This window comes from Rhinatrema bivittatum, chromosome 1 (assembly GCF_901001135.1).
Source record: "Rhinatrema bivittatum chromosome 1, aRhiBiv1.1, whole genome shotgun sequence".
Taxonomy (NCBI): Eukaryota; Metazoa; Chordata; class Amphibia; order Gymnophiona; family Rhinatrematidae; genus Rhinatrema; species Rhinatrema bivittatum.
This window is the reverse complement of record NC_042615.1, coordinates 651,836,694-651,848,815: the sequence shown is the minus strand read 5'-3', so window position 1 is coordinate 651,848,815 and position 12,122 is coordinate 651,836,694. Positions and strand designations below refer to the sequence as shown.

The 12,122-nt window shown below is 48.5% G+C and overlaps 1 protein-coding gene across 2 annotated transcripts in view; it reads right to left on the bottom strand.

Moving 5' to 3' along the window:
• Nucleotides 1-12,122, bottom strand: part of TTC37 (tetratricopeptide repeat domain 37) — a 539,154-nt gene that overhangs the window by 116,565 nt on the left and 410,467 nt on the right. For both annotated transcript variants that reach the window (XM_029573103.1, XM_029573110.1), the window contains exon 31: nt 9,852-10,073. In XM_029573103.1, coding sequence (XP_029428963.1) covers nt 9,852-10,073 — 222 coding nt within the window. The remainder of the gene's footprint in view (nt 1-9,851; nt 10,074-12,122) is intronic.

Here is a 12,122-nt window from a genome sequence, read left to right as displayed (position 1 = left end):
TTTTACTAGCCAGTCAAATCTCTGTTAGCATTTTGCATTCTGTTTCCTCATTCTGGCTAGGTAGGTGTTATAATATACTTTTCCCTTTTACTCTTGTAATTACTAGTCATAAAGATTCCAGAGAGCAATTTCCTTCCTGCAGAATGTATCCTGCTTGCTTCACGCATATCCAGCATAGCTCTCTGCTTCAACAGCAGGGGAGAAGAAAAACTGATACTTCACGCATATCCAGCACAGCTCTCTGCTTCAACGGCAGGAGAGAAGAAAAAACAACCAATAAGGGCTGAATAACAGTCTGGGTAAACAAATAAGTATGGGTGTAGCTTGCTTGTTGCGGCGGTTACTACCCCTAACTAATCAAGCTTGATATTTCACTTGGATGCAGCTCCATCACTGCTCTCTGCATTAATGGTGGGGGTGAAAGGGAAATAGAACCAAGGGTTGCTAAGAGCCAAGAGAAACAGATAAGTATGAAAGGAAAGAAGTGTGAAGCTTGCTGGGCAGACTGGATGGGCCAATTGGTCTTCTTCTGCCGTCATTTCTATGTTTCTATGCCATCCTTAACAAATAGTGTCACTCTTCCACAATTTTATCTGTCCTGTCATGTTGATATAATTTGTTCCCAGGTATCACAGTGTACCACTGGGTACCCTCTTTCCACCAGGTATCAGAGATGCCTATTATGCCTATATCCTTCCTTCAGCACCATATACTCTAACGTTCCAGTCTTATTTTTCATACTTTTGGCATTTGTATGCAGACATTTTAAAGTAGTTTTATTTTTATTTCTATTTTATATATACCTATAACCTGCTTATTTTCAGATGATACAGGCATCTGGAGACATTTTATCTGTATGTTCTGTATTTAAGTATCTGGATTCTTTCAGCTTTTACGACCACCTCTCTATTGGGAAATTCTAATTTACAAATGTAATCATAAACAATGCCTCTCTCAGTAGTGTGTGGATAAAACATTGTTGCGATACTGCCCGCAGCCAGAGCTATGGGCAGTTTCTTAACTTTGCGGCAGAAGCCGCGGACTTTCTGTTTTCTTTGCGGCTTTGAAGCAGCCGCCTCCAATGTCCTTCCGCGGCCTGGAGGCCGCCTTACTTCCACGGCACAGCAGTGCTGTGCTGGCGTTCTAGAGCAGCAGGAGCCGCTGACATCATCTCTTCTGCTCCGCAGCCCAGAGGCCGCAGTCCTCTGCATCGCCTGTGGCAGGGAGCCGCCTCCAGCTGCTTCTTCGTGGCTCGGATGCCACCTCCAACTTCGTGGCCTGCTCTTAGGTCCAGTTTCCTCTCTGCTCCTGCAACAGCGTCTCAGCAGCAGCATGGCCACTGTCCAGGGTCCTGCCCAGCTTCCTCTAGGAACGGGCCCGCATCTTCCTCTTAGATTTAAAGGGCCCGCGGCCGGATATACCCCGGGCCCCACCTGGACTCCTCCCTGGGCATCTCCTAATCTTCAGCCCTATATAAGGGCCCAGCTTCCAGTCCTTAGGGTCTTCGCAAGGAGTTAGTTCCTCTCAAGGACTTCTCGTCTTCGCTCCTGCTGGTATCTCCTGTTCTTCGGGGGATCCCTCATTGTTCTCAATGTTCCTGGTCTCTTCTGGATTATCCCTCATCTTGTCCTGATGTTCCGTGGTGTTCCTGATGTTCCGTGAGGTTCCCGATGTTCCTTCCTGATGCCTCATCTCCGCTTCTGCTTCCAGACCCTTGGTTCTTTATAGTCATCTCTTCTGGTGTGCCATGTAGTGTCTTGTCACCTCGTGGCATGGGCCTGTCTTCTCGTTCGCAGCGCAAGCCTCCTGAGGGTCAACCTCGCCTGAAGCCAAGTCTAGTCTTGGTTTTGTGTCTCATGCCTGAAGCCAAGTCTCGTCTTGTTCCCTGTCCTGAATCTAGTCTCAGCCCTCGGATGTTCTTGTGGCTGCTCCGTCCATGCCTAAGACTCTGACTGAACCTGTTCCATTCCAGCATGGTCAGTGACCAGCCATTTGCGGCTGTGTAGGGTGCGCCTTGGTACAGGCTTCTACTGAATCTTCGCCATGTTCCGGCTTCATCTTCCATGTATCCATCTGGAGTCTGCCTCGCACTCAAGCGTGGACTGTGTAGGGCGTGCTGCGTTGCAGCCTCAACCCAGTACTTGACATTGTTCCTGAACCTTGATCCTGAGACTTCACGTCCCAAGCTTCCTGTTTTGAGTCTTCATGTTCCAGAGCCTTTGTCTGCCCTTGTCTCCTGTCTGGCCTGCTGCCTTTGATGTTCCCAGCGGCAGGTCCGAAAGGGCTGTGAGTATTTGGAGGACCACTCAGAGACCAATCTTACGCGGTTGGCCTCACTCAGGGTGTGCAGATCCGCCGGGGCCTGGGCCTCGTCTTGACCCAGACATGGATCCGTCTCACCAACCTCTGTTTCCTCAGAGCTCCTCTCCGGGTTCAACGAGGTCCAAGGGCACATTTCTATTCTCTCGCAGTAGCTGCTCATGGACTCTCTTAACAGCTAGCCAAAGCCTGCATGCGCAACAGATATATAGAAGGAGCAGTAAAGCTTGCTGAGAGGTTTTTTTTTTGACAGAAAATCCCTCCAATCAATAAATTGTCCCAAGCTGCTTTGGGTCAAAGGGACTATGAAAAAATGGAAAAACATACTGAGAAAGAAAAGTCAGAACAGGCACCACGAATCGAGAAGTTCAAAACAATCTCAATGTCTTATGCAGTGGCAGTGCAATATGGAAAACATATAAAACACACTGTAAAGACAGAACTGGGACCGTGATTGAGCCTCAAATAGTAGCAACAGAAAAGGCTCCGTTTTTTCCATCTTTGCCAGTTGCATCAATTATGCCTATTCCAAGGAGAAAAGGCCTAGTAACTCGTATTCATTCTTTCATTATAAATAATTGGACTACAATAGCTCTCTATTAGTGGGGTTGTCAAAAGAAAACCTACAGAAGTTACAGAAAAAGTAGAGTTGCTTACCTGTAACAGGTGTTCTCCTAGGACAGCAGGATGTTAGTCCTCACATGTGGGTGACATCATCAGATGGAGCCCAGCATGCCACTATCAGCGCATCCACGCGGGGTCCCTCTTCAGTCTCGTAACATAGAATTCACAAGCATAAAAATAAAACAAAATGCAGGAAAACAACTTCGCGGGGGGGTGGGCAGATTTTCTGAGGACTAACATCCTGTTGTCCTAGGAGAACACCTCTGCTTTCTCCTAGGACAAGTAGGATGGTAGTCCTCACATGTGGGTGAATACCAAGCTACAGGCTGCTCCCAGATACAATGACCAACAGCCCCTAACTGGGTGCTGTTGGTCACAGAGGGAGGCAGCCCGAATCCTAACAATAGGCCCTAGGTAGGGAGAGTTGGATATAAGGTTGGAAGAGATTGTGAAGGACAGACTGGCTGAAACTACTGTTGTGCCGACCATCCTTGGCCAAGCAGTAGTGGGCAGCGAATGTGTGTAAGATATTCCACATTGCAGCCCTGCAGATTATGGTAATGGGAACTGCCTGCAAACGGGCTACCGACGCTGCCATAGCTCTCACAGAATGAGCCTTGACACGGCCTCCAAGCTGAAGGCCAACCTGCACATAGCAGAATGAGATACAATCCGCCAGCCAGTTGGACAGAGTTTGTTTGTCCACTGCAACTCCCAATTTATTCTTGTTAAAAGATAGGAAGAGTTGTATGGACTACCTGTGGCCTGCTGTGCATTCTAGGTAGAACGTTAAGGCCCACTTGCAATCCAAACTGTGCAGTGCCCGTGTTGCCCTGGTGTGAATAAGGCCTAGGAAAGAAGGTCGGCAGAACGACTGACTGATCTGAGATGAAAATCAGTCACTCCTTAGACAGGAACTTAGGGTGGTTCTGCATATGCATCCTATCATGAAAGAATTTTGTGTAGGGTGGAAACGTAATCAGTGCCTGAAGCTCACTGACCCTGCACGCCAAAATGACCACCACCAGGAAGAGAACCTTCCATGTGAGGAACATCAGATTGCAGGAGTGCAGAGGCTCGAAAGGATCTTGTATGAGCCGCACCAATACCATTATTGAGGTCCCAGAGGTTTCAGCTGAAGCAGACCCTGCATAAATTGCCCTACTAATGGCTGCACAGAGATGGACGTACCAGCAACACCCTGATGGCAAGCACCGATGGCACTCAAGTGTACACTGTCTGAATTTTCAACCCAGCCTCCAAAAGGTGCCACAAATAGTCCAGCAGCTTCAGAGTGGGACAGGCGAATGGATCCAAGCCATAACCCTCGCACCAGATGGAGAACCTCTTCCACTTCAGTCTGTAAGACTTCCTGGAGGAAGGCTTCCTAGAAGCAACAGAACCTGAGACATGTCATTAGAGAGGTCAAGGGACCGCAGGACTAGTCTTTCAACATCCAGGCCATAAGAGCTAATGACCTGAGGTTTGGATGGCGCAGTCTGCCTCAATCCTGTGTAATCAAATCTAGGGAGGTCCCCAGCCTGATCAGATCTCTGATCAACAGGTCCCACAGTAGCGGGAACAAGACCTATCTTGGCCAATAGGGAGCCACCAGGATCATGGTACCCTTGTTCTGCTGGAGCTTCAAGAGAGTCTTCATTACCAGCGGAAGCAGAGGATATGCATACAGAAGACCCTTGCCCCAATGGCGGGCTAAGGCATCTGAGGTTGGTAATCCATCTGCCCTGAACAGGAAGAAGAAGTGGCTCACTTTGCTGTTGCAAGGAGAGGCAAAGATGTCCAGGTCCGGGGCTCCCCACAGGTGGAAGATCCGGTCCACTACTGTTTGATCCAGCGCCCACTTGTGCGGTCGGAATGCTCAACTCAGGTGTTCCACAACCACATTCGCTGACTCTGCTAGGTACACTGCTCATAGAAGCATGCCTTGTGACAGAGCCCAGGCTCATATCTGCACCGCCTCTTGACAGAGGAGGAACGAACCAGTGCCTCCTTGTTTGTTTATGTACCACATCGCCACCTGATTGTCTGTGTGGTTCAGGATCGCTTTGTGGGACAAGCGATCCTGAAATGCCCAAAGAGCGGATCAGACGAAGCTTCAGGAAGTTGATCTGGCATTGAGATTCTTAAGCTGACCAAAGACCCTGGGTATGGAGGCTGTCCACATACGCCCCCCAACCCAGCAGGGATGCATCGGTGGTCAGTATGACCTGGGGCAGGGGAACTTGAAACAGGACCCCTTGCTCCAGATTGGACAGGTCCTCCCCACCAGGACACGGGAGACCTGGAGAGGTTGCGTAATGCAGTTACACGCACTGAGGTCCTGGGTCACCTGCATCCACAGACGCAAACATCCACTGCGCTCTGCGCATTCACAGACGGGCCAGGGGGGTAACGGACAGAGGCTCCCATGTGACCCAAAAGATGCAGTAGAAGGCGAGCCGAAACCTGCCAGCATTGGCAGACCAAACTTGCAAGGGACGATAGGGCGAGCGCTCGATCATGGGGCAGAAATGCCCTGGCTCGAACTGTGTCCAGTCTGGCCCCGATGAATCCCAGGCATGGCAATGGGATGAGATGGGACTTGGAGTAATTGATAAACCCCAGAGATTGCAGCACCGCAATGGTCAGATTGAGAGCACGTAGCGCACCCTGAGTGGCACTCTTGACCAGCCAGTCACCGAGGTAGGGGAACGTCTACCCCCTGATGGTGGAGGTGCACCTCCACAACTGCCAGGCACTTGGTGAAAACACGAGGGGCTGACGCAAGGCTGAAAGGCAACACTCTGTACTGGAAGTGTTCCCTGCCCATAACAAATTGGAGATATTTCCTGTGACCAGGGAAGATCTCTATGTGGGCGTAGGCGTCTTAAGTCGAGGGAGAACAGCCAGTCACCTTTTTGCAGGAGTGGAATCAGGGTGCCCAAAGAGACCATCTTGAATTTTTCTCTTTGAAAAACTTGTTCAAGGCTCTTACGTAGAGAATAGGGCAGAGGCCCCTGTTCTCTTTGCTATCAGGAAATACAGAGAGTACAACCCCCGTCCCCGCTGATGCAGAGGAACAGGCTTGACCGCTCCGGCTGTTAGAAGGGTGGAGAGCTCTGTTGAAAGTATTTCTTGATGAGCAGATGAGGCCTACAATGGACATAGGGGAGAGTCCGCCGGGACATCTCTGAAGTTTAGCCTGTACCCTTTGCGAATGACAGAGAGAATCCACTGGTCCGAGGTAACATAGGGCCAGTGTTCCACAAAAAGATGCAGCCTGCCCCCAACTGGATGGCAGGGTGCAGAGGGTACAGCAGTCTGGCTCATGCTCCCTCGCTCCCAGTCAAAACCCCGTAGCAGGGATCTGCAGGGGGGGGCGGAGGCTGGCTGAGTCCTAGAGGCCCTCTGTTGCCTGGAGTGACCCCCAGGAAGCTGCGTATGGTGTGCGTGCCCTCGAGGCAGGAGGGTAATATTTCCTATGGCGATAGGATTTCCTAGAGCCCTGTTGCCAGGATTTTATGACTGAGGATGGTGGGTCAGAGGTACTGGTGGAAAGGTACTGAAGGGTCTTCATGGTGGTCCTTCAGCTGGGCCACCGCGTCTCTGATCTTATCCCCGAAGAGTTTCTACCCTGTTCAGGGCAGATCTGCCAGCTTCTTCTGGAACTCCAGTCGAAAGTCCAAGGCACAGAGCCAGGCCATCTTGCAGGCGCCAACGCCCGCTGTGGCCACTCTGGCCACTGACTCAAAAACATCGTAGGTGGATCACACCTCGTGTTTATGCACCTCCAGACCCTGCTGTACCACTGCTGAAAAGGCTTCCTGCTGCTGAGGCAGGCGCTCGAGCAATTCCTGGACTTGCTTCCAAACATTCCGGTTGTACTAGGTCATATACTGTTGGTAGGAGGCAATAAGGGTGATGAGCATGGCGCCCTGGTAGACCTTCCTACCCAGAGCGTCCAATGTCCAATGCTCCCGACCTGTAGGAGCAGAGGCATGGGTGCAGGAGCATTTGGCTCTCTTGAGGGCGGACTCCACCACAACAGATTGATGTGGGAGGTATAGCCTCTCAAATCCTAACACTTGTTGTACTAAGTAAATCACATCCACCTTCTGATCGACCGAAGGAATGGTCACAGAGTACTCCTAGATCCTGAGGAGTAGCTCCTTTAAAATGTCATGGACTGGGACCGCCAGTATTTCCTTTAGGCCATCCACAAACTGGAGAACTTCCAACATTTTGTGCCGGGCATCCTCCTCAGTGAGGAGCTGAAATGGGATGGCCTCCGCCATCGCCCGGACAAAGCCTGCAAAATAAATGTCTTCCGAGGGGGGACGGGGACCTACTCCTCTTGCCCATGGAGATGGTTCTGAGAGAAGATCGCCTGAGTCATCTGAAGAGGATTCGGAGCTATCATCCCTCATGGATCATATGGGGGCTCCTCCTTGCTAAGATCCCCTGGGGGCCGACATGGAGGGCCGCTGCCCAAGCCTCTCAGTTTGGGCACCAAGGGCATCGAGGGCACTGATGGCCCCACGATCCCTGATGGCCCAGGGCCGGAATTGGTGAATCGCGACTGTGGAACTAGCACCTCTGTGGGTGTCACTGGCCGCATCGATTCCTCCTCCTCGAAAGACCTGATGATGGGAATCGCTCCGGAGGAGGGCAACTGTGGCTGCTGGGTCACAGATGGTACCCCGGGCACCGGTTGTGTCCTAAGTTCACCCAAAAGGACATCTAGATGCTCGAATAGGGGCGCCAAGAGAGTCAGCGCAGGCTCCGGCACAGGAACCGGTGCCGATGGCAGTTCAATACCCCTCAGGGCTTGTAGCACTGCTAGCTGAACCCTGCGATCCAACTCCTCTTGAAAGTCTGCTGAAAAAATAATGGACTGAGGAGGAGGCGGTGTCACCAGACCCTCCTTAGAGCCCCGAGGCGGCTTGGTGCCCAGCATAGACATCAGTGGGGAGTGCCTGGGACTCCTGGGTTGGATAGAGGCCTAGGCCTCCTCTCCACGAGGTCACTTTGGTGCTGTAACAGCAGATACCAGTGCCGTGTAAAGATGGTGACCAGTGGCGATGCTTGCGGGACTTCCCTCAGGGCTCGGCCCGGTCCTTCCCACGGCACCAAGGAAGGCGAAGATCCCGATGTCTTGGAAAGCAAGGACACCAGAGATGGCCTATTTTCAGCCCCTCTCTCTCAAGAGAAAGGGTCCCAATGGAGGAGTGGAGAGAGATGGCGTATCTAGCAGCTTCCTGCGGCCTCCTGGTGTCAACATCCTCGATGCAGGAGTAGATGGGTCAGACGTTTTGTGCCCAAAAAGCTTTTCCATCTTATCCAGCTAGGTGCGATGGCCTTTGGAGGTCATCTGATCGCAGAGTGCGCACCCCGGCCATCATGCGACCTGATAGACATGTTCCGTGGGCACTGGGAGCATCACTGAAAACTGGACGCCATAAAAAACAGCCTGTGAGCGGTGGATGGCAGGCAGCCAGCAAGAAGCAACACACCGGGAATCGACTGCAACAAGGGGAAAAATTCAACCTACCGCGCCGCAGGAAGGACATCGACCGGTGGAAGAGAGACCCGGTGCAGAGACTGCCAAAAAAAATGATGGAAAGACTGAAAAACGAATGAAAGAGCAGAGCTCCACTACCACGAGGTAAACACTTCGCGGAAAAGAGAGACTGAAGAGGGACCCTGCATGGATGCGCAGATTGTGGCATGCTAGGCATGAAACTTTGACAAAGGTTTTCCATGCCTGGCTCCATCTGATGATGCACCCACATGTGAGGGATACCATCCTGCTTGTCCTAGAATACAGAATTCTGCAGTGTACTTGGTTACTGGGATTACATCCCTGGGATATTTACCCAGCAAGGAATTTTTTCCATTGACTACTGATAGAATATTTTTGAAAGTCAAAGACAGAATCTTAAATTTACAAGCGGGCCGATACAGTAAAAGTCGCGGGAGAGCACACAGGCTACTCTCCTGTGTGCGCGATTCTGTATTCAAATGAGGGCCTGTGGCAAAAAGAGGCGCTAGGGACACTAGCGCGTCCCTGGCTATCAGCGGGTTTGACAGCCGACGCTCAATTTTGCTGGTGTCTGTTCTCAAACCCACAGACAGCCACAGGTTCGGAAACCGGACGCCGGCAAAATTGAGTGTCCGGTTTTCAACCCGCAAGCCGATTTCAAATTTTTTTTTAACTTTCGGGACCTCCAACTTAATATCGCTAATTTCTGAAAGTAAAATGTGCAGTTTGGCTGCACATTTTGCTTTCTGAATCGCTCGGGAATACCTAATAGGGCCCTCAACATGCTTTTGCATGTTGCAGGCGCTATTAGGTTTGGGGAGGTTGGACGCGCGTTTTCGACGTGCTATTACCCCTTACTGAATAAGGGGTAAAGCTCGCTCATCAAAAACGCGCGTCCAATCGCGGGTTAACAGTGCAGCTAGATACCTAGATTTGTTAGGTAAGTACTCCTATGCATGCCATCACCAGTCAAGGTAAAACTGATGGGTACAAAGGGCATTTCTCTTGTAATGCATCAAAATTAAGGAACATTTTAGTAAATTCAAGTCAGGAAATTGGCATTTACTCCATTCTTAGAATATGGTAAAGGATTTTCTTTTGATACTGTTTGTTTTTGAAGGATATTTTATTTGCTGTCCTTTTGAGAGCCAGTTGTGTGGAATTACTAGAAGAATATTTAAGGGATCATTTGTGTAGGATCAGAAGAATATTTTAGGGATAGCATATTTATATTTTATCTAAAAAATAGGCCTTATCTTCTTCCATTTACAGTATGTATGCATCTTATCACCCAGTTCAAATATATTAGACTGCAGATCAGGAAGGAAATGTAAAATACCAAGTTTGCCAATTATGGCCTTCTTACCTGTGGATGGCTTTGGAAGCCTGGCGCTGCACTGCCAAACTTCTGCCCTGAAGTGCAAAAATGGCAGCAGTGATCAGACACTTTTCGTAGATTTGGTCTTTTCTCTCATCATGCTTCAGTAGCTCATTCAGTGCTGCAGTTGAGAGAGTAGCATCACGAGTGGCTAGCCCCAGAGCACAAAGAGCCTGCAGACTTTCAATATAGGGTTCCTTTAAAATTGAACTATAAGTAAAAAAAACAAAAAAAAAAAAACAACCCAATGTATTTATAATCCATAAATGGGTTACTATTCAGCTCCATCAAAAGATACAAAGGCTCGAGGTTAACAGCTTTAATTTTTCAGTGGCAGGATGTATTATGTAGAGTTCAGCGTTTGGCCTGTTGATGTTAACCTATATGTTGGTGACTTAGAGAACACATACAAATCGGTCAAAAAAATGCAGATGGCATTAAAACACATTACTCGTTCAACAAAATTTCAAAGTAGGCTGAAAGATTGATAATGATATTTAGTGTTGCTTAATGCAATGTGATACACCTGGAAAAAACCTGAACAGATTACACTAAATGGACGATTCCTTAAAGCCATTGTTAAGGGGAAAGATTTACGTGTACATTTTTCCAAAACCCTAAACAAGAAAGGCAATGCATAGAAACAGCCAAAAAAGCAAGCAGAATCTTAGGATGAGCTAAAAGAAATTTTGTCAGTAAGGAGTCGTCGTCAATTAAACCCACATACAATATGGGGAAGGCAACTCTTGTCCAGGAATGTCAGACAGATCTGGTTTTCAGGATATTCTCATTAATATATTTGCATACAATTAAACCTTCTACATCTTGATTGTGGATATCCTGAAAATCAGACTTGTTTGTGATACTCTGGACTGGAGTTGCCTACCCCGTGTTAAGTTCAACCATATTGTGAATAGTCCTAATAGTTTTGATCACCACCCTATATAATAAGAACATAAGAAACATAAGAAAATGCCATACTGGGTCAGACCAAGGGTCCATCAAGCCCAGCATCCTGTTTCCAACAGTGGCCAATCCAGGCCATAAGAACCTGGCAAGTACCCAAAAACTAAGTCTATTCCATGTAACCATTGCTAATGGCAGTGGCTATTCTCTAAGTGAACTTAATAGCAGGTAATGGACTTCTCCTCCAAGAACTTATCCAATCCTTTTTTAAACAAAGCTATATTAACTGCACTAACCACATCCTCTGACAACAAATTCCAGAGTTTAATTGTGTGTTGAGTAAAAAAGAACTTTCTCCGATTAGTTTTAAATGTGCCCCATGCTAACTTCATGGAGTGCCCCCTAGTCTTTCTACTATCCGAAAGAGTAAATAACCGATTCACATCTACCCGTTCTAGACCTCTCATGATTTTAAACACCTCTATCATATCCCCCCCTCAGTCGTCTCTTCTCCAAGCTGAAAAGTCCTAACCTCTTTAGTCTTTCCTCATAGGGGAATTGTTCCATTCCCCTTATCATTTTGGTAGCCCTTCTCTGTACCTTCTCCATCGCAATTATATCTTTTTTGAGATGCGGCGACCAGAATTGTACACAGTATTCAAGGTACGGTCTCACCATGGAGCGATACAGAGGCATTATGACATTTTCCGTTTTATTCACCATTCCCTTTCTAATAAATAGTGAGCCATACACAAAACAGATACTAAGCTGATACATGAATTGCAGAAATCCCTCTGAGGACAAATTATATATAACCTAGAAGGAAGGATGAGACTCAGAACAGACCTGAGCTAGCTATCCAGATAATGAACGATCAAATTCTGAGGCCAATAGACATTACGAGGGCAGATTTGAAATGTGAGGGAGAAGGAATTAAGTTGGAAAATGGGGACATTGAAGTGCTTGGGATCAAGCTGGCAGGGAAGATAGGAGATGCAAATAAAGCACCCACAAGAGAAAGGTAGAAAGGGGAGAACAATACTCATATAAGGAAGGGTGAAAAGGGAGACACAGTTCCTGCAGGAGGAATGGAGAAAAATTCAGAGCAGAGTACAAGAAGAGGGAGAGGAGATTTTGCAGCAGGAAGAGGTGAAGAGAGAATGCAGTGGAACAAGAATGCAGATGGTAAACATAGGAGAAAAGAACACAGGAGACATGGGGGGGGGGGGGGGAACGGGGGACGGCAGCGTGTAGAAAGAAGGGGTTAGGGTTAATAAAGTGCAAGAATAAGGGGAGAGGATGCAAGGAAAAAGTCCAAAATGAAGGAGAGAACAAAAGAAAACAGTTGGAAGG